Raw genomic sequence first — 22,885 nt, forward strand, 5'->3', positions numbered from 1 at the left:
CAGGTTTAAACCGATTATTGCTTTTTGGATTGGATTTCTCAGTTTCAAAAATCGTTCCATCACTAGGAGTAAACTATTCCAACGTGTTTTAGAATCTAATATTAACATGTATTCTGTTTTGTTTTCAGTTAGTATATATTTTAGTAATATATCCTTTTTATAGGGGAACGTTTAAATATCTTAACAATTTTTCGAACTTTATAAATTATAGGAAGCAATTCTTGATGGGTTAATATTTCATCCTCATTAGCAATATCTTCTTCAACAACTACATTGTCATTATTTTCATTGTCAATATCACTCTCACTCTTACTCTCTTCAAAGTTGGAATACGAAGTTTCTATATCCACAGTATTTGGATTCTTCTGTTCTTTATCTTTTTGGTATAATACATCCATTACTCCTAATTGAATTCCATGTGCATAGCACAACTGCTGATTTACACCAATCAACTTTCCAACTTTTTTCATAACTGTTGATCCATCAGTCGTTATGGATACAATATTTTCTTTCAGGAATAACCCATGTTTCGCTAATTTAGATTTAAGCAATTAATTAAGCCATTAATTAGCTAATTAATTACGCCCGTTATCGAGACATAAAAGCAAAAACGCATACTATTTTGCTATGTTGGCGATCCCTGAACATATAGTGGAGACAATTTTAAAAATTTCTAGTAAATACCGAAAAACCGGTATTTAAACTTGTGAATACCGGTATTACAAAATTGTACAAATGGCTCAAAATACCGGTATTCGGTATCCCGGTATTGCAATCCCTAGCGATGGCCTATCGTCTTTGTCTTCAGTGCTGTTCTCGAATGTAGTGATGTCTGTCAGCTTTTCGCTATACCCAGTTAAATTCTGCTTTCCGGCCACCACTATCATTCCCCGACCCTTTCCTGTAAGGGTCCGGGAAGACCTTCTTCATAAAGAGTGGAATCCAAAGAAAGACAGAGGGGGGGGGGAGAGGGAGAAGAAATGGATGGTTTGTCTCAAGTATTCGGAATTTGCTGTGCCAGTGGTAAAAGCTAAGCCGTGTCTAAATTTTGGCAAAGTCGAGAATTCGATCCTATTAGGTTTTCGCCTGTCAGGATTCTGACTTATCGGGAACATGTCCACATAACTGCAAGAATGCGTGGCCAGTTCCCCTTTTGTTGCTTCTCTCTGTCACTTTTGATTCATGCTTTGATGTTTTGATTGGAATTTATAAACTAATATGGACTAAGAAATTTAAAAATTCTTTTTCAGCTATTTCATCAAATCATGGCTTCAATTCCAGTATGATAATCCCCCAACAAACACTAATACTCGTCTCCCACGTCTTCTTTCTCCTTCTCATTGGAATTACAGGTAGGTATCAGCATTTATTGACCTTTTGTTTCATTTACTTTGGATTGTTTGAAAACCTAGCAACTAGATAGTAATAAATGTAATGAAAGCGGCTTATGAAACACACTATAGAGTAATTTATCTTTACTTTAACTGTTTTCTACTTATATAAGTATTATAGAGATTTGAAATCAATGTTTTCCTCAAATTCATTGATAGGTAGCTATATTCGAACGAAATTAAAATTTAGACATATTTATAAATGAATAAATAATTAAGTTTTGAAAATATCAAAATAGTGTATTTCTTTCAAAAACACACCAATGGTAGCATTTCAAGCTGCAATATATCAGGAGAAGAGTGAAAAACGAGACGAGACGAGAGAGAGTGGCTGAGAAATTAAACATTATGAGATCCTGATGAAGTCAATACAATCGTTTTGGTTACAATCATGTTATTTCTCCTCGATTTGCATGCACTTCGTTTCTTACTTTTCCCCTTCCAGCAAATGCAATCGTCTGTCTGAAATCGAATGACCTTCAAAAACTAGTCAGAACAGGAGAAAACAAAATTTTATCTTTACAAAAATTAACCAGTGCCTAGTTCATTTACACGATAATTGCGTAAGAAATTCCATTTTGTGCCCTTTTCTTTTCATACGCATCTTTAGTTTTAATGTCTAGTTCATGTACAAATCTTTATTTATTTACCGCTTTCACTTGGACAGAAAAAAAAAAGGCATACAGAGAAGCAGACGTCAAACGATTTGGTTCAATTTCTGAAGGATATTTACAATTTTTTCGACAAAACCATATATTAATTACTTTGCTTTATAGTTTTATATATACTTAGAAATTATAGACTTTCTTCCGATTCTCTCCAAAATTTGATAAATGTGCTAACTTTTAGTGTAACGGCGACATACTGAATTTCATCTGACTACATGCTAAAACTAAATATGAAATCTCACCCATCTAACTTTGTGCGATATTGGATTCCCAGGCAGACAAATATCATTGCAAAACTACCTTTTTTTTTGGGGGGGGGGGGAGGTTGGGCTTTAAATATTTAACTCGAGATTGAATTTCTTTACTTTGTATACGGAAAGGGCTCTGAATTTGCAGTCATTTTTTTAACCACAAAACGATATTTTTTAGATATGTTTTGTGTTTTAAACACAAAAATGTAATAAATTTTTCAAAGTATTTATTTATTTACTATTATTTATTTTATAGTATTTATTCATTTATTCAAATACTAATTTACATACTACATTTCTTTCCAACTTTGTATGCTATCTATTTTTAAATGCTTAACAAAATAAAATTAGCAATTATGAGGAAAGATAAAGTCTTCTTTTTAGTTGTTAAAAAACATACGGAGAAATTGCATTTCTTAATTTTAGAATTCTTAATATTAATTATCGTTTTGGGCAAATATGACATCATATTATTACACATTTATGTAACTTGACCTGTTTAACTTGAACTTGATAGAATTTTGCAATCGACTTTTCACTCACTTCCCCACGTGCTAAAATTTTCAAATATTCCGCACTTATCTGTTCTGTGTGATTATATCTGATTTTAATATTTTTAGAACCTAATATTTGTTACATTATTAATTTAATTAAAGCACGCTATTTGGTAATGAATTTGAGAAATCAAATATTTTCAAAATTTCATAATTTAATAATGAATTATAAAAATTTTAAAAAAATGCAAGATAATTAAAATATTAAAATGTACTTTCTATTATACAAACACAAGTGCTTTTTAATAAATTTACATTAGTTCAAAATTGATGATTTCATTTTTACTTCTAAGCCATCTTTCGGAGAACAATATAACAACTACGAGACATGCATCTCCTTTTTCCATTCGATGTGCTAATATTTTACAGCAAGAGGATTCCTTTTGGCGTCTTCCAAAGTCTCATCAGATAATTCAATACCGTAGTGAGAACAATCCATTAATAAAACAAGCATTCCTGTTTTTCTTTTTTTCGTCAATTGTGATCTGTATTGATCGCGTCTCACTGTGGGAGATCTCTTCTAATACGAAAGGACGAGTGGCATTCATCCGGGGACGGAGAGCTTGCAAAATCCCTAGAAGACATCGCGTGTAACAGATTTCATGAAATTCTCCGATTTGTCATCATTTTTTTTCAATTCACCTTCAAGCAGCAGCAACAGGGAAAGGACCTCATTTATCACAACAATTACACTCCGTCCCCTTCTCGTTCAACACCATCGTCTTGCCAAGGTGGACATCATTAATTTATATCACAGCCAGTGGAGTTGTCATCGGAAAGTAATGACGAAGTTTGGCAAACCCAAAGTTACGAGAAACTTTTACAAGATGAAGTGCTCGTCAGTCAAATAAAAATAAAGCAAGCCAGCTTGCAAGCAACAAGAGACATTCAAACTTTTTATAAATAAAGAAATTTTGTGAGTGAAATTGGCATACTCTGGAAAGGATCTGCGGAAAAATTTCTCCCATGGAAAATATAAGAAATTTTATTTATTTTGCAGTGTCTTATATAAAATGAAGAAACTTGTATAATGTCATTTGTCTGCTTACAATCGGATCCATTTACAACAAAAAAAATAGCAATTTTTCTTGTCTCTTATTTAAAAGTGTTTAAAAAAAAATGAGAAAAATTAGAGATACTTCAGAAAAATTAACCGTCGGAAATAGAATGATTAGTAATACAATGAGGGAAAAATTGTTTAAATTTAACTTCTTTAATAGTTAATTTATATTTCTGTTTCAAATAATTTGCCACATAAGAGGTATTATTTGGGGATTTTTCTAAAGGAATATTAATGGAGTCCATGACATTGTTGCAAATTCAGATAATAAAGAATCATTGCAGCACTTTAATAATGGGAGAATAATATTAAATTATAAATAGTAAATAATATATTAATTCAGATCAGCTAACATGTATTTTCAAATTAATTAAAGGAATAAATATTTAAACCTATTGCTGTTGAATGACATATCACAGGACATATTCTTTAGAGTTAAAAATAATTCAGTAATCTGAAATTTTAGAAATGAATTTAGCTGGAGGAGAAAAAAAGAATAATCTTTGTAAAAAGAAAATGTTCAAAAAATCCTTTTTTTTAATTGTAAATTAAAAACATAAATTTTAAACTCCAAATATACTCGGAAATCTTACGCATTCAATGATATACATCTAAAAGACTAATAATAATAAAAGTGTCCAGCATTAGTGTTAGTAGCAAGCGTTAATGTCTTAGGTATCAAATAAATAGCGACAGAAAGTTTTATTGATGATAGCTAATGCAAAATCCCTCCAAAGCTGAAGTCTATTTCTTCTTTTTTTAGTAGCGTCACAGCTCTCAGTGGACCTTGCCCTTCCTCAGAATTTCTTCCCGTGATGTCCTGTTTAAGAATTTTATGCCTTTTTCCAGACAGCTCCTCTATTTAAGCTTTAAACTATCTGTTTTGAGGGACCCTAATTAGATGTGAGAAAAGTTGTAACATTCACCATTTACATTCACTGAAGAGACATATGTTATCGTTTAAGTTAAATGTAAATTTTTTGTAAAGTTTAAGATTTTGTACATAGTTCAGCTGAAATTTTGCGATTACAAAACTGCTGCAAATAAATAATAAATATGCTTTTTCAACAGCATGCTATTATTAATATGCTAAACAGAAAAAAAAATTAATCATAAGTCTGGATATCGAAACAAAAGATATTGATAGACAAACTGGAATTCTAATCATATTCATAATATATTTTTACTTTTGTGGTTATTTTCAGAAGTTTTCTTTCTTATAATATTCATTAAGTCTTAATTTTTTGATATTCACCATCTTATGCTTTTATGATTTGGTTTTGACGTCCTTGTTTGGGATTAAGAAATAATTTTTAGACCCTATTGAAATCTTAGTTGCTTTAATTTTTTTTATTATTATTATTGCGTGAACCTGTGTTTTTCTTTGATCTTTAATATTTAGGATGTCTCAAAAGATTGTCACACGTTTTGATTTTTCTTGTTCCCTTAGGAGATAAATAGACATTTTAAACAGTAAAAGTTTGTAATGTAAATTAAGAAATGACTTTATGTTAAAGAATTAGTTATGCCATTTATTTTCAAAAACTTAAATTTTTTAAATTTTTATGCTATTCTTTTAGAGAAATTGCTTAGTCAAAAAACTCTTTTCTTTCTACAATTAGATCTTTATTAAAAAATTCTTGGCATGTATCATCAAAATTGATTGAAATATCCTTAATTTAAACTAGACAATTACGAATGAGAACCATACATTTAATTAGAAATAGAGGTACCTCAAGAAGTGGAAACGATGACGATAAGGCATAAAAAAGATATTTGTAATATTGTCTACACTTCTAATAGATTTACAGATTTTCACTGCTTTCGCATTGAGACTTGTCATATTTTAAGAAAAAAATTATTGTATGCATTTGGGTTAAAAGTCATCACAACTTCGGGAAGTTGCGTTATTAAAGGATGAATTCAATGTCGATTTTTTTTCTGTTTTAAATGTAATGAAGTCAGTTTATGATTACATGAAAAATGTGAAATGGCCAGAGATTATTCAAATTTCGACGATACTGAGGTATTGCGCAAAGTTCTTTTCCAAACGGTAATGGAATTTTTCGTTGATTGAAAGAATTTTTATTTTCTCTTCCATATCCTTTCGATGATTTCATTTAATTCGTATTTAAGGATTATAATTAAATTTTGTTGCGTTTTATCAGTTTTTATACATAACTAATTTACTTAATATCGTTTTCTGTTTCTGTTAAAATTATTCGTTCTCGTTCACATGACTAGAGCAAGATTAAAACGTATTAATATCGTTTTAATTAATATTGTGTTTAGGTACTTTTACTTAAATTGCTTAATAGAATGTTTATTTTTTACATGTTAATTAGCAAGTATGTTTACCAGTGTTTACAAGTTCTAGTAAACTAGTATGTTTACAGGTTAGCATTATTAAAATTTGGCCTTATAAAATGCAACATACAATTTGATGCAGCTTAAAGAAATTGTCTTCAAATTTTCGCAGTCCATAAATTTAGTAATTTAGGATTGTTGGTTAGAGACTCTAAACAGTTTTTGTATAGCAATCGTTTTTCTTTTTTATATAATCGTTTTTATTTATATAATTATTATCACTTTTATTTATATAATTTACAGCCAAAATCCACAAAAGATAAAGCATTCTCTCTGCTCGAAATGGTTATAAACGAAGCATAAATCTTAAACTGCAGGTACATTAGCATTAAATGATACGGATGTTTTTATTGCGTCATATGATTGCGATGTCACTTCTTTCACGCTGTAAACGAATCTATAACGAATTTTCAAAAGAAATGAATTACGAACATTGTTTTAATTAATTTATTCACATCTGCCTTTTTCCTCTAAAACAAGCTTAATATTCGAAAATAAAAGTGATCCAACCTTTGAGGGAATTGTCAATGTATGTGCCATGAACAAAATGTCAGCAGCCAGTAGTGACCTTTGGGTGGATAGCACCATTTTGCGACTGATTATTAAACCAACATGGCAAAGAGTCGAATTTTATTAAGAACACCTTTTCGGATAATAAATGCTTGTTTACGAAATGTGAAGCAACCATCACCTACAACGATTATAGTTGAAACAAGAAGATTCCTTCCTTCCTTTGAAAAAAAACTTACCATTAAGTGAAATTTTCTGTTTCCATGTGTTGCAAAATTTAGAAAGAAATATTCCTTAGTCTGGTCATTTCTGAAAACGCTCTTACACCTGAAAATCGTAATCAATAGATTTTAAACTTTCTTGTAACAGGTTTTTGAGAGGCAACGTATAAATTAACGAAAAACATCAACACATTTGTTTCCACAGATGATGAGTTAGTTCGAAACGAGCCTCCCTCAGAGCCACAGATTCTGGCTTCAATTTTTTTTTTTTTTTTTTTTTTACCTCTAGTGCGGCTGGTTTTAAGCACTAGTTTATTGTTTTCGCTCAATAACTCCAGTAAACCTTAAATATTATTGGTGGGGAATAAGCAAATACTATTAGACAGTAATTAATACTATTAGAGTTCAGTTAGGCATTGAAGTTGATAGAAAATAATTTTGAAAATACTTTAAGAATCGTTTTCCTGCAATCATGTTTCTAAAATTCAGCAATTTTTCAATTTTCATAATATTTATCTACGTAATGCTTTGTTTTTGCATTTCTGATTTAAAAAAAATTTCAAGCTTGCCATGAAACTGTTTTCTATTAAAACAATACCATTGTTATTTTGCATATCGCCTTTATTTTCACTGAAACATATTTTAAATGGCAAGAAAGAAAGGGACAAGGAATCATTTTTATCTTAATTATCTTTTAAGGATACAGACTTGAATTTTTTTTATGATCTTTTCATAGAAAAAGAAAAAAATTCCTAATTAGCCGTTTTTGTTTTGTGTAGGGCTCGAAAACAGTTTTTTTTTCTAAAATAATATAGAATTACATTTATCAAAATAGTGACTATCAAACTGCAAATCAGCAGTTTTAATTACGAAATATGAGATATCAGTTTTTTTTTGTTAAAATGATGTATCTTTGTTTTATTAAGGGTAGTACTGCAATAAACACACAGTAATTTAATTATTTATTATCAATATTACAATGTTAGAATTATTCTTCAATTATCATCAGGCAGCATGTTGGGATTTCATATTGTATGAACAATATATTAAGTATGTATATTATAAAAAATAAAAATAATATTTAGTTTTTAATGAGATCGCTCAAGGAAATTTATCAAAATAGGTGAATATATTCATTTTCAAACAAGACTGTTTGATACACATTGTTTTTCTAATTTTTCAGCTGTTTTTAATAAAATTCATATTCGCAAAAGTGTTACAATATTCGACAGAAGTCTAATCACATAAGGGCTTTGTCAAACATTATTATTTTAAAACTAGTCGCATTCCATTTTGAAATCACAAATCGCCTACTTCATGACTAATGGTATCATATAAAAATTTAAAAAGTGTCACTTTTCAAAAATTAATATCAGCATTTTTCATCAACGTAAACCCCTTTCCTAACTTAATTTTTTAAAAAAATTACACTTTATTGAGCCTATTTATCTACAATAGGTAAAAACATTAAAGAGTGTTTCAATTATTTGGGATAAACTGTATTTAATAACCCTTCTTTATAAATATAAAGGACACTTCTTTAAAAAAATAATATTTCCTCAAATATACTGCAAGAATTTTCCTCTCCTATGGAATTAAAATTTAATGAACGTTAATCGATTCAATTAATTTAAGTACAGAGAGTATTAATATATTTTGATGTTAGGAGGAATGCAAAACTGTATAAAATTTCAAAGTGAGTGAGAAGTCGCTTACAAAATCTTCATTTTTTACACAAAGGAAATGAAGTTTCAAAAAATGCAACCCAATAGTTTGATTTCTTTCGTAGTCTTGATATTTTTGGGATGAAAAAGATCTTATACAAATCCATTCTTTGTTCTGCTTTTGTCATTCAATATAAAATGGTTCGGGAAAACTAAATCTTGTTACAGTAGAAGTCTTAAACAGTATGCTTTTGATGGACTCAATAAATTGAAATATTACTTTTCTGATTTTTCAAAGGTCGATCCGACCTAGATCCATTGCTGCAGATTCGAAAAGGGAAGTGACATTTTCTTCGACATTTTGCTTAGAATTTTATTATTTTTTAAATTAAATTTTATTTCTTTTTTATCTTTTAAACTGAAATTTATTTTTCTATTGCTAACATATTTCATTAGATCTTTTTTTTTTCATTTTAATACCAATTAAAAAAAACCTTTTTTACAAATCAAGACTTTTCAATTTTTTACAGCTTCTTTGGGGGCCCCTCCTTCTGCCCTGGAAATCTCTAAATCCACATGCACTTTCTCCAATCAAGAGTATCAGGTCAATCAAACGTGGTATAAATATTTACGCACACCCAACTTGAATGCTTGTGTGCGATGTACTTGCAAATCGGTAAGTTGAGCTTCATGTCAATCACATTTTCTCTCATTCAATAGCAATCAGATATGGAATAAATATTGACTGTTCGCCAAATTTGAAAACTTCTGTGCGTTTACTGCAACATCAACTTCATAGAAGCAAAAATAATCAAATACAATGATAGAGATTGGCTCGTCATTTTTTAAAATGAATATACATAATGAATGAGATTCAATAAAAAACAAAATAAAACTTCTCGGTAGATGTCTGCACATTTTATCATTGCGAAGCATAAATGAATAAAGTTTTTCGAAATAGATAAATAATTCTTATTAATTAAAAAATAAATTCATTTTCAGAAACGATTTTTTTTTTATTTTTAACGTTAGCGTTTCAATGGAATGAAAACATGATGGGTATTTTAGATTATTCTATTTATTTACCTCCACTAGAAATCTTTAAATAAGTTTGAAATCATTCTTTAAAAAATAGTTATAACATTTGGAAAATATCTAGTTTTTAGCACTTTTTAAAAAATCTCCATAATCAAGCCAGTTTTTGAGAAGCCACGAAATTAAAATTTTTTTGGTACAATTGATATTTTTTCTTTGATTAAAATCACAGACGATAAGAGGATTTTATATCATTTTTACTTTTTAAAAATATTATATGTATTTTTTTAAATGTCTTTATTTATGAGAGCGTCGAGTCCTAATATTAAATATATTTTTTTACGTTCTCACATATTACATTTATACATTCTACCCGCCAATAAATAATTTGATATATAGTCTCTGTAAAATTTATTATGTAATTCCTTCAAATTCTGCTGCCAATTATTGAAATATAAGAAAAGTTTTCGAGAAGAAAAAGCGTGAAATAAATTTTTGGTAATCAAAGGTATGAAAATGTTTTCATTTCGAACAACACTAGATATATCAGCTTTCATTAAGTAAATTAGAAATTCGAGATCAATTAAAAGATCTTAAATGCAGACATATATCAAAAACCCAAAAGTTTTAAGTCAGTTATTACATTTTCGTTCCCGATGACATCAGTAGTCTAAGTCTTGACAAGAGTGGATTTTCAGAATCGTGAAAATTTATATAAAAATATCATGTATCTAAGTAAAAAACGTCCAGGAAAAATATGCTAAAACAAAGTATTCCAGAAAAATATTAGGGAACACTCCATTTCTTCAACTAGGGAAGATTAAAACTGTTGGGGTTCCGAAATTCTCAGGGACCTCAAGCGGTATACTTTTGGAAAATAAAGTCAAAGGTAAATACAAAAATGGCGCTTTTGCATATCAAATTTTAAATGCGTGTTCTCTGTTACTTAAACGAGTCGTATTGCATGTGCTTTAAAGGATGTGAAAGCCAGTCGAAACTCTTTTCAAACGACGGGACATTTTGTTTGGACAGTTGAAGATTCGACATCGTCAGAAACAGAGATGATGATGGAGTGGAAAATGTTTTACAGCTTTAGAATGAGTTGTTTTAGTAATTCATAGGATCTTTCCAATAATGTACCAGGGGGCATGGTATCCCCGAAGCTTTGTCATAGACTCTGTAATGAATGAACTTGTATATTATTAAACGCATGCCATTGACAAATAGTAGCTGTAAAAGAAACTACTAGCGTACAAATTTTGAAACAACAACAGAACACCGAAAGTGTATTTTGGAAGCACAGAACTGCACTTGAAGTCAGAAATTTGATATATCTAGGTCATTGCGTTTTTGAATTTTCGAATTGACATATTTCAAAAAGTGTAGACCAACAGACGGTCAACTCCTTTTTGGATTTGGCTTAAAACTTGACATCTACACTATAGATGCATCTACACTTTAGGTGTTAAATCTAAGTACCGAATTTCATCTATCTATCTTCCTTCGTTTTATATTGTCATCGTGTGAACTTTTAATCAAACAACCGGACAGTCAGATTTCTTATAAATGGATTTTGTTCAAAACTTGAGTGAAATCTACAAAAGTGGTGTAAAAATTGTGTACCAAATTTCATCCGCCTAGCTCAAGCCGCTTTTGAGTGATCTATCACAGACAGACAGACATTTTCCAAAAATGGGTTTGTAGGGAGGACTTAGGGAGGACTAAAACGTGGAGATTCGTCAAAATCTTGAGTTCGAATTTTTTGACGATTACAATAATTTCTCTATACTACGTTTACAAGAAAGTAAACATTTTAAAAATGAGACTAAACACTGTACATTCCATAGTCTAGTATCATTAGAAAGGCAAAACTTTGATGTAAAAATAACTTCTGTCCGATAAATCTTTCGGAAGTTATTGGCCAAAAACTTCGAAATGTAACTTTGTTTATCAATAGTTAAAATTTGAAGGAAGATTTCAAAGAAATGGTCCCGAAATGGTACACATTTCCACCCTACTAAATATATTTGTGTTTTACAACTGTTCTGTAAATCGCCAACCGATACACAGAAATTCATATTTATTATTATAGCATTAGGATTAGATTATATCGATATATATGTCACTGGCAATATATGAAACGTCGACATTATATAGAAGACCTAGGTACTTTATAGAATATTTTAGGCAAAGTATGAAATGCGAGAATTATTATATACTTTTCCTTCACATTGTATATAATACCTCGGCATTCTATAGAATGGCAAATATCATTTGAACAAAGCATAAATATAAAGGTCCTGACACGGCTATTATTTAAAAAACGTTGATTTCTCCAAAATACAGAAAAATATTATAGAGTGCCATTAGAAAACGTTTATTTAAATACTTACAAAATTTAAGCTGTACCAAACAAAATCCATACCTTTCTCATTAAAGAAAAGCAAAATATGAATTTACTTGTTGCACCAAAAAAAATGAAATAATTTTATTTCGAATTGCAACTAATTTTATTTCTTATAAAATATAAAACAGTATCATGAAACAAACATTTCTAAAAATATACCAGATTAAAAAAGAAACCATAAAAAATGTTTTTTTCATTAAAAAAAATTAACCTACTTGTAACATGAATGAAATTTTGAACTAAACTTCATTACTTTTTTCTTGCAAAGACATTTCATGTTTTGCCACTTTGTTTTACACATACACTTGAAGCTTTTACCGCTTCTACTGAATTCAGCAATTGCAATTGACCAGACAGGAATTTCGCTATCTGGAATATATTCAATTCTTAGCATGTTCTTTGGGCATAAAGTGAATTGTGATCTCACGTATAATTCTAAAATTCCCCTAGAAGTTTCAAATCCTTAAAAAATGTCTTTTCACACTCACTGCAGTTGCCAAAATGTTGTGCGAATCACATCTGCCCTTGACGACGTCAGGAATAGGACTCGCACATTAGTTCCCAAAGAAGCACCGGGAAATTATTTTTCTGCATTACTTTCCATTTGAAGAGCTCGTATATTCAGACTGATTTTACAACTGATTAATTTTACTTTCGATAGAATTTTCAATTTTGAAACAACATGCGCATAAAATAGCCAGTTTGTCATTATTAATATTAGGCCCACAGAAGTTATGAATTTTTTTGATGACACTTTGTGTATATGCGTGTGCATTACTGATTTCCTTTCAGCGCATACTACAACTGGGCAGGGACGGAAATCTCTTCGTTAAGCATTTCATCGTCATGTTAATGTAATCCACCATCGCCTATAACTTTATCTATATTTTTGATACATGCTCTTAAAAAAACGGATTCGTTCGTGGGTTTTTTTTTTGCGTCATTTTTATATTTTGTTTTATATATTTCATATTTTGCCACTTTTTCCTTTGTCATTCTATAGAATGCCAAGAAAATGTGTGAAATATTGCTGAGTAGCTTTTGGCATTCTATGAAATGTCTAGGTATTCTACAGAATGCCGAATTGCAAACTTTGTCGGTAGCATATCTATGTCAGGAAGGTTTGAAAACTCTCCACAGTTTAACGCAAAAATTTTCCAATGTTTGATAGTATTTACCACGGAAAGTAACTATTTTTACTTATGAAAATAAATTAGAAATGAAAACACCATCATTTAACATTATTTAGAAAAGGATAAGAAGATTTCAATTGAAATTCCAGTGCTGAAATCGGATGTTCATCCCTTGTTGACTTTTGATCATAGATATATAGATGGTTGAACTTTATAGTAAATATATTCCCAATAAGTGCAGATCATTAAATAAATTACTTTTAATATGATGATTGCACACAACGAATTATAATCAATAAAAACATTTATTAACACAAAAGAATACAATTCATAAAAATAATAGTTAGAGTGAGGATGATCAAAATATTTCAAAATGAAGAGCCGTAAAAATATATAGATTCCACTGACAAATTGTCTACTACAAAAGAAAGAGTGTGATTCACATACAACACCTGCAAAATCAGATGTGGATTAAATGCAGAGGAATTATCTTTCCCACACTTCCGGATGGTGGAAACTACGACTATTTTGTAATAGTAAATATTTGGAGTGTTGAAGCATTTATCATCGTTTTTATTAGTAATTCTTGAGATGGAACAGAATGAAAAATGGTAGGAAAACAAATTTTCGCTTTATACAAGAAAGATGGTATCAGATTTGTTTCACATTTTCGACAAGACGATTGTCAGAAATAGCTAGTTAAATGCATATTGATATCTGAAAATAGATTTTTTCTTATCTACAGAACCGATTTATTACTTCTAAAGATTGGTAAAATATTTGATAATCATTAGAAATACAAACTCATTATTCATTCAAATAACTGAAATAATTTCAGTTTCTGAAAAATGAATTGTTGGCTAACCACCTCTCCATCAGTGCGCAGGTTTTGATATCTTAAATAGAAATGAATTAAGGGACCCGTGGGAATAATTGAATTTATAACTAGTAACTGATTAACTGAATTTTAATAATTGATTGAATGTTGGCTACATTCAATCTGTATAAAGTAAAAAAATAAATAAAATATAATAAAACATTTTCTTTTCGGGCATCCTGATGCGTCTGTATTTGACCTTACCTTTCATTCACCCTTCCTTTTGAGATTTAAATATTGGTATTCCCATTACTCAGCTAGAGAGAATAGATATAATAATGAGGAAAGAATCCTTTCATTCGCTATAATTCACAACTGTACTTAATTTTTATTTTATTTTTTCTCTTCTCCTGAAATAAGCACTGCCTAATTGTTTGTCATTTATTTCATTTTTTCCACATTCAGATCTGAACAAAATTTTGGCTTAATTTTAAAATGTCCTCATACCTTAATGTAAATTGATTATATGGTAATAAGTCTTGCTTCATACTAAAAATATTTCAAATTTAAATGGGAGTTTCACGTTTTAATCTAACTTCTTGGCAAAAAAGTGATTAAAAAGCCATCAAAATGTGACACTGTTTCAAAAAAATGTAGTTAATGTGAAGCATTATTTGGAAAAAACATATGCGAGCTATTTTCTAAATGTAAGCTCTTTTTTAATTTGAGGCAATTAAAAAAATTAATTATTGAGAAATGAATTACGATAGAAAAAATCCATTTGCATTAATTCAAAGTAAAGGAAACAATTTTTTGTCACAGAAAAAAAATTTAGCACAGCTTATTTGTCCAATGTATTTTACATTTGTAAGCCCCACTAACTGCAGATCCATTTGGTTGTGTAATTATAAGCTGTGTTACCCTTAAATGGTGACAGAAAATGGTTCCATTTACTTCTATTGCATATAAACGGAATTTTCCTTTCATAATTCATTTGTTAATTATTTGTCATATGAGGAATAAGCATTTTATAATTGTTTACTTCCTTATATTATTATTTTTGATGGCATGACAAATCATGAGCAAGAGAAATGTGACATAAAATTGCAAATGTATATAGTCTGCTAACTGAACTCCTGAATGAGGGAAATACATCGTGCATTTGTAAAATGCTACTTCGATTTATATCGTACACCTTGAAGGGCCATCACTCGGCCAGATGTTGACTTCATTTGGGGGTATAAAATGCAAACTGTGCTTTCAATAAAATCTAGATCCAAGACTATAAAAATGCGACTTCATTTCCATTCTTTCTAGACATATGGTATCTTTCTATGAGGTTTGGAAAGGTATTAATGGCTATTGACATAATATAGACATTAGCACTGTGCACTATAGCATAATTAGACATTAGCACTGTGTACTACGAATATGAATCGATGTGGAAGCTTTACGAGTTTTGTTGATGATTCGAATAAAGCTTATTCCTTTTAAGAACTTCTGGAACAATTCGATAATGAATGCATGGAATGGTCCATTCTTTTTACAATCCTTTCTTTTTACTCTCGTATACAAAGTATAGAGAAAGTACTGAAATCGTCAAATTGATACTTTGCCGACTCTTTGGGTTTTAGACATCCCTGAGTTTGAAAACACATTTTTGGTATTATGCCTGTCTGTCCGTCTTTCTGTCTGCCTTGAACAAAAATAACTCAAAAACACTTTGAACTAGATAGATGAAAATTGTTATATGGTATTTACACCAAATTTGTAAATTTCTATCAAATTCTAAACAAAATCCGTTCAGAGAAAGTCTGCCTGTCCGCTGCTCTAATATAAATTAACATGGTAACTACCCAACGAAAAGAGCTAGATGGATAAAATTCGGTATATAGATTTAACATCTATAATGTAAATTACTTTGAAATTTTCAGCCAAATCCAACAAGGAACTGACCGTTTCTGTACTTAATCGCAATAACTCAGAAACACAATGACCTAAATCTATCAAATTTCGTATGTGATTTTGTTGAAGTTATGTATCAAATTTTTGTCTCATTTTTGTTTGGGAATAACAAGTCTAAAACACAAATTCGATTTTCGGTTACTATAAACTACATCCCAGGGATTAATCACCAAAATTCTCGCCAAGTATCATACGATAAATTCAGTAAAAATGCTAAATTCTCGCCAAAGGTTAATATTTAATAACAATTGTACGTCAATACCATGCAAGGCGTTCGCTGGGATAACACTTTTATTAGAGATTTTGCGAGAACGTTTTGGGAATGGATCTCCCGCTGGTTTGTAATCATTAGTACTTGAATCAGAATAGAGCAATAGCCAGGGACGATGAAGAAAAAAAAATCAGTCATGGGCTGCTACCAAATTGTTACAGAGATTCTTAAAGCGATAGATGGCCCCGTGAGAACCATCGACACAAATGGTAATGTTTCAAGTATCCTGCGCCTTCCACGCAATTGGAAACAAATTGTACACGACGCTAGTGACTGTACTGAAGGACTTAAGCTAATACTTCTGTTGCGTCAACAATAATTAAATGATTATCAATTTTATATTTCCAGTCTTTGTATATTCAGTCAGGCTTCCTAGGCTATTGATTTTTAAAGTTGCCACAGTATATTTATTTCCTTTAAGGAAATGCGTTAACTTCATGCAACAGAATTATTTTAACTCCATCACTGTCGACCTATATAAACAAGGGCGTTTCGATCAACAGCAGGCCATATTTCTGTATTTATTTATTGAATCTTCACCAACTTTGTGACCATGCAACGAATTTGGTCCAAAATTTGATATACAACTTAAACTCCTGCCATAAATGGTGTGCTGAATTTCGCTTGTTCCGTTTTTGAGTTTAAATGCTAGCGAAAGCACAAGGCCAGGTAAAATTTGAAAGATCATGTATCAAATGTAACACTCCTAAATCTTTGTAATTTTTTATTATCATGTCCCTATGCAGATAGGCATCATTCCAAATTTTTTTACTCGAAGGTTTGAAACGTGGGAATACTTTCTTTACTTCATGTAGGAGAAAGTAAATAAGCATTCCGATCGGTTGAAGCAAAATTAAGAGAACTATGAGGTTTTTTATTACCGGAAAATGACCAAACCGATTTTAAATATGAATTGGAGGAAATACTGAGTGTTAAGTTCCCTTAAATTGTTTCGTCGTACGTGCGCTTAAAATGAACTACAGAAACAAAGAAAAAAATAGAAGTCCTCATTCCAAATTTATTGAGAACAAAAACAATGAAAAAATGTCAGTTTTAAATAAATGAATCACTAAGAGCAGAAGGATATCTCGCACAAAACTAGAAAGATAAAAGAGTGAAATTTGTAATAAAATGCAAATTACTTTCGGAAAAAGTCAATATCAACTTATAAAGTAGTACATTAAAATTAAAATTGGAAAGAATGCCAGCAGGTATTTAAAAAAAAAAAAAAAAAAGAAGAAGAAGAAGAATGGATTGGATAGTATTATTGATGCTTCAAAGACATGTTTGGCCTTTCTGCGTGGCGCATAGGATAATTGGAAAAAACCTTTTACTTTAGTCGATTGCTATTCAACAAAATAACATCCACAACATGTACATATAACATTTCAGTAGACTAGAAATTCTGAAATGTTAAATTTCTGACAAAGGAGAATAATATAAATGAAATAAATTTATTAATGTTGATTGAAAAATAACGTTGATTAATAGTTGACTCAGTTTGATCATTATAATAGATGTGTGGCAAGATAGAATTGAAAATAAAATGTGTCAAATATAAGTTAGAAATCAAATGATAATTCGTTCAATGACAATTTTAAATGAGTCACCGTCCGTTTTTTCCTTTGGATTTTCGAAAAACAAAATGATAAGCAAACAAAAGGACGCAAAGAACAAAAATAGTTAGTTATCAAAATTTAAATAACCTAAACGCGCAAAAAAATATCTTTTCGGTAAATAAGCAAAAAATATTATTTTTTTATAATTTGACAGCAAATGATTTAGAAATTATATATATACAGGGTGTCTCAAAAACCTTGACAGCGGCATTTATTCCTGAAATATTGATCGTAGACATATACTGTAACTTACAAAGTTGCGTAAAAAAAAGGTGTAAATTGCTATGAAATGAATTAATTAATTTTAAGTTTTCAGGGGATTAAACTTTGAAAAATACAAAATTTAAATTTTTATACGGACCCCATACAAAAAATTCCCAATAAGTAAAGAGTGCCGCATCCTCTAATAAGGTCACGTACGAAATTTCAGCATTTTATCATAAAAAGTCTCAAAGATATGAAACTACATAAATGCTGACTTAAACCACTTTTCGATGCCTGGATATGAGTTCGCAAAGAGAAAAAATCAAATCGGAAGTTCGTGTTTTAGGGGTCGTACACAAATTAATAAAGAAAGTAATGACTGAATAAATAAATAATAATTTTACTATTTATTGGTTAAAAAGTATTAAAAATGTGTAAAAATAATAACTTAAAGGAAAGATTACTTTAATGATAGATTACATAAGATTTTTTACAAGTTCACTGACTGTGCTATTTATATTCTGTCATTCATGATATAAAATTTTAACGTATTTTTCAGGAAGCATAGATTTTAAAATTTGTATTTAAAATTAAATATATGATGCATATTTAATTTTCTTATGATGCTTTCCTGCGTCGCGTCATGTGCCCTGTAAACATTTGCATTTAAATTTGTGATTGATCTTTCTCCAACTTTGTTTTAACATATTTTTGAGAATTTTCATGATAAAATTCTGAAATTTTGTGCATGACCTTATTAGAGGATGGGGCACATTTTATTACTTTACAACTTAAAACTGAGATATTTTTTGTACGGGGTCAGTATAAAAATTCAAATTTTGTATTTTTTAAAGTTTAATTCCCTGAAAATTTTAATCGATTTCATAACATTTTGCACCTTTTACTACGCAACTTTGTAATTTACAGTATACGTGTACGATCAATATTGAAGGAATAGAAGTAGCGTTCAAGTTTTTTGAGACACCCTGTATATATATATATATATATATATATATATATATATATATATATATATATATATATATATATATATATATTATTTATTTATTAGGAGTATTTAGTCACATTTAAAGTGAATATGTAATATTTTTTATTTATTAAAAGAGCTATATTTCCTTTTTATTGGTGTCAATTATTTGTCTTTTCGCCCCCCCCGTTTTATTCAACATTCTGTTATTTCGTCCATTTCTACATAGACATATCTAACAGGTTGATAATTAAAGATAGGTATGCTTTTTAGACAAAAGTTTCAAATTAACAAAGCCTTTATCAACAAATCCATTTCCTTAGAAAGAATGAAAATCAAAGTCGTGTTTGAGAACAAGCTGCAAATTTTTAAAACCAAAAATATGCTTCTGAAATGTTAACTCTGCAAAGAAAAGATGTTAAAACCATTATAACATCAATTAAAATAAAATAAAAGAACAAGCAAACTTGAATTAGAAATTGGATAACAAATCTTTGTTCAGCAGATAAGTGATTCTAACGAAAATTATAAGGCAATCAAGACTACAGTTAAAATAACAAGACCTAATTTAGACTGTATATAAATAGTATAATTAAGTTAAAATATCTGTTCTATCTAAACAATATCATGTTTTTAAATTGCTTGAATATGTAACTAAGACTCTGAAAATAGGGCTTATTGAATAAATGAATAGTATGCCCGTGAATGGTTGGTATAAAAACAATAGTGTTGGTATAAAAACAATAGTGTTGGTATAAAAAAGTGACTACAATAAGAAGAATATCATTTCCTATAGGACCTGCAATTGCCCTGCTTCATTCTTAGTACCAATCTAGAAGGCTTATCAGCTGCTGGAATGACACTGACGATTATTGTTCTGGGTACATCCAATCATAGCACTGAATGGATGGAAGCTTCCAAGGCCCATTACTTTAGTAACATCACATACTAAGTCATAATTACGTGGGGCAAACATTCGCTATGATAGTAGAGGGAATCCACGTTCACTGCCCTGAGCTCATTTAGTTTCTTCATGAAGTCATTGATATAAGAAATCCTCATTGTTTTTGTTATCATGGATGAGTAATATTTTCTCTTTTGATAGTAAAAGAGGATTAGACTCTAGGTTCAATGACAAATATTGCCCTTCTTGATGTTTACTACGATCGTTCTTCTTTCTTGTTATACTCCATTCAGGGATACTTTGCACATAAAATTCTTAATCTGTTACCTTCATTTGTCTGTACAATAATATATGAATTTGATTCTTGTACACTTTTAGATAACATCTAATTTCCTAATGAATGCCCTTACTCTTTCAAATGAGCTCTTATTCTTTAGCTTAAGGCATTTCCATCATGCATTTATTTATTAGTTAAAAAATAATTTGAAATAATACAAAAATAAAGAAAATAATCAGTTAAAAAGTAACGATGACATACTTTACTTAATATTCAACAGCACCATTGAGATATAAATAATATTAAATCTTGTAGTTACACGCAAATGTTTTCCTTGTCATTTTGACTAAGTCATTAGGTGCTCTAGAGGGGCGTCTTAAATAAAATTGTGGCATATTTAAAATTTTTGGTTCCTTTTGGCGTTTTTAGAGTGCTGACCATGAATCTGAGGTTTGACAACAATTTTTAAATTTAATTTACGACCAAGAAACACGAAAAGGAGATTGCTGGAAAACGGTAGAGTGGTTCAAATCATATAATAATTTCTTCCCAAAACATCCAATTTCACAAAGTTGATTTCAGTTATCAATAGCGTTGTAAGAGATTTAAGATCTATGAGAAAAATACTCTCAGTATCAAAAGAATTAAAGAAATTAATTTTCATACCGTCAAATTTTCAAGAATTGACAGAATGCAGCCACTAATTCTAGTGAATAGTGCGATCAAGATACAAGGTGATGTATACCTATCAGCTTTACAACGCTTTGACAGCGAATCAACACCAGAAAGAAATCAAACGAAGAGCTGGAAGGTTTTCTAATCTACCCTTTACATGCTAAATCTGTCCTTTTCCTGAATTGATGAATTTGGAATTCAAAAAGATGCAGAATCATTTCTGTACAAAGCTTTCATACAATAACAATAAAAGCAAAGAAAAGATTGTTGATTGAGGACAACAGAGTAATCTAGAATAGGGTCATTGATTTGTGGTAGTGATATAACACATATTTATTCGAAATACTGTGAATTGATTTTGTCATTTTTTTATTTGTGTCCTGAAAAGGAAGCAGTAGTAGATTTTAATGTGTAGAGCGAGCTAGAAGACACGGAAACAGCTCACGAAGTAATGTTTTATGAAATTGTACTTCTGACTTTTCTGAAGAAAAATTCCTCGCCAGTCTTTTAAAAAAAGGATGGAACTCATACCCAACTTAATAAACAAGTTTCACGCAGCAATCCTTGAATTGAAGAATGCAAATGAAGATGGCGATTATTAAATGAGAAAACCGCTCGAGTCTTGGTACCTACACATTCTTTCGTAGTTATAGTCGTTAAAATGCTTATCCATTCGTCTTCTTAATAGGTATCAGCACCTTTGATCTTAAAACAAAAAAAGGGGAAATAGCACAAAAGTTATTCCGTTCTCAAACCACTTTAGAACAGTCATCCGATAATAGTCTATTTATACTATTTCACCACATCAGCTCAATTTAATTAGAGCAAATGGAAACTCTTACAGGTTTTGACCCTGGTTTTCACAAAGTAATTGAAATTTTAAAAAATCCATATACGACCCCTACAGTTGTTGCAGATACAGGAAATCATTTTTCTGTAGCGTTGTGATACAACATCCACCACGGATACATCATAGCTGAATAATCTTTATTCAACGAGACTAACAAAAGGCTTCAATTCTTGCAATTAAAGCATCTGTATAGCAACTTTCCCAAAGAGTTTCTTCTCAGATGCAACATTGGTTTGACGTAAAAAGAGATTTAAAATTGGTGTTGGGAAAGAACGAACAGTGCTCTACAACCTATCATAACTCTGAAACCTTTTGTATCTGATTTTATCCATAAGTACAAAAAGGGGGACATAGAAAATTAGAGCTGTAAAAAATTCAGACTATTTTGTTCTGTGCTGTATCCTTTTTTACTAAAAAACCTGTAATAATATAAAGACGCCAGTTGTTAATAATGGCAATGGTGAACTACTAGTACGATTTGATGATTCCGCGTTATCTTTAGATGTCGAGAAAAACAGACAGCTGTCTATGATTTTCCAAACAATATTGTATTATCAACCTCAAAGCGGAGAAGATTAAGAAAATAAATTGATAAATGCATGTAGGTACAACATTCATACTGAGGACTGGAGGCTGTATCATTATTAATATTAAATTATTAAGAATTATACAGTTATGAATGTATATTTTTTCATACCGTGTTTTTTTTTATTGTTACTATCTACTAATGATAAATTTTTCTACTCACCGAAACATTTAAATAAATTCCAGGAAATAAATGACGTTTTATTGAGATTAATTAATCTTTTAATTCTTCGCCAATAAATCAGTATTTTGAAACAGTTTCTACGCATCCATCATCAGCGTCATTTCTTTCCAATAATCAAACAATTTTATTCTTAATATAAAAGATGAAAATTTCATTTGTATAAAATACTTTCTAGCAGAAAAAATTTATTAATTAAAGACAGAAACTTATAGTAAAATAAATAATTTTAGTAGTTACAGAGAGCATGGTTTCTTTTTATTCAAGCCACGCTGATAGATATTTTAA

General features: G+C 29.9%; 1 protein-coding gene across 1 annotated transcript in view; it reads left to right on the forward strand.

The window, feature by feature from the left end:
• LOC129958838 (chordin-like protein 1) overlaps positions 1 to 22,885 on the forward strand; it is a 112,405-nt gene that overhangs the window by 29,495 nt on the left and 60,025 nt on the right. The window contains exons 2-3 of the mRNA XM_056071552.1: positions 1,251 to 1,352; positions 9,217 to 9,362. Coding sequence (XP_055927527.1) covers positions 1,251 to 1,352; positions 9,217 to 9,362 — 248 coding nt within the window. The remainder of the gene's footprint in view (positions 1 to 1,250; positions 1,353 to 9,216; positions 9,363 to 22,885) is intronic.

The sequence above is a fragment of the Argiope bruennichi genome, chromosome X1 (genome assembly GCF_947563725.1).
Source record: "Argiope bruennichi chromosome X1, qqArgBrue1.1, whole genome shotgun sequence".
In the NCBI taxonomy this organism is placed as follows: domain Eukaryota; kingdom Metazoa; phylum Arthropoda; class Arachnida; order Araneae; family Araneidae; genus Argiope; species Argiope bruennichi.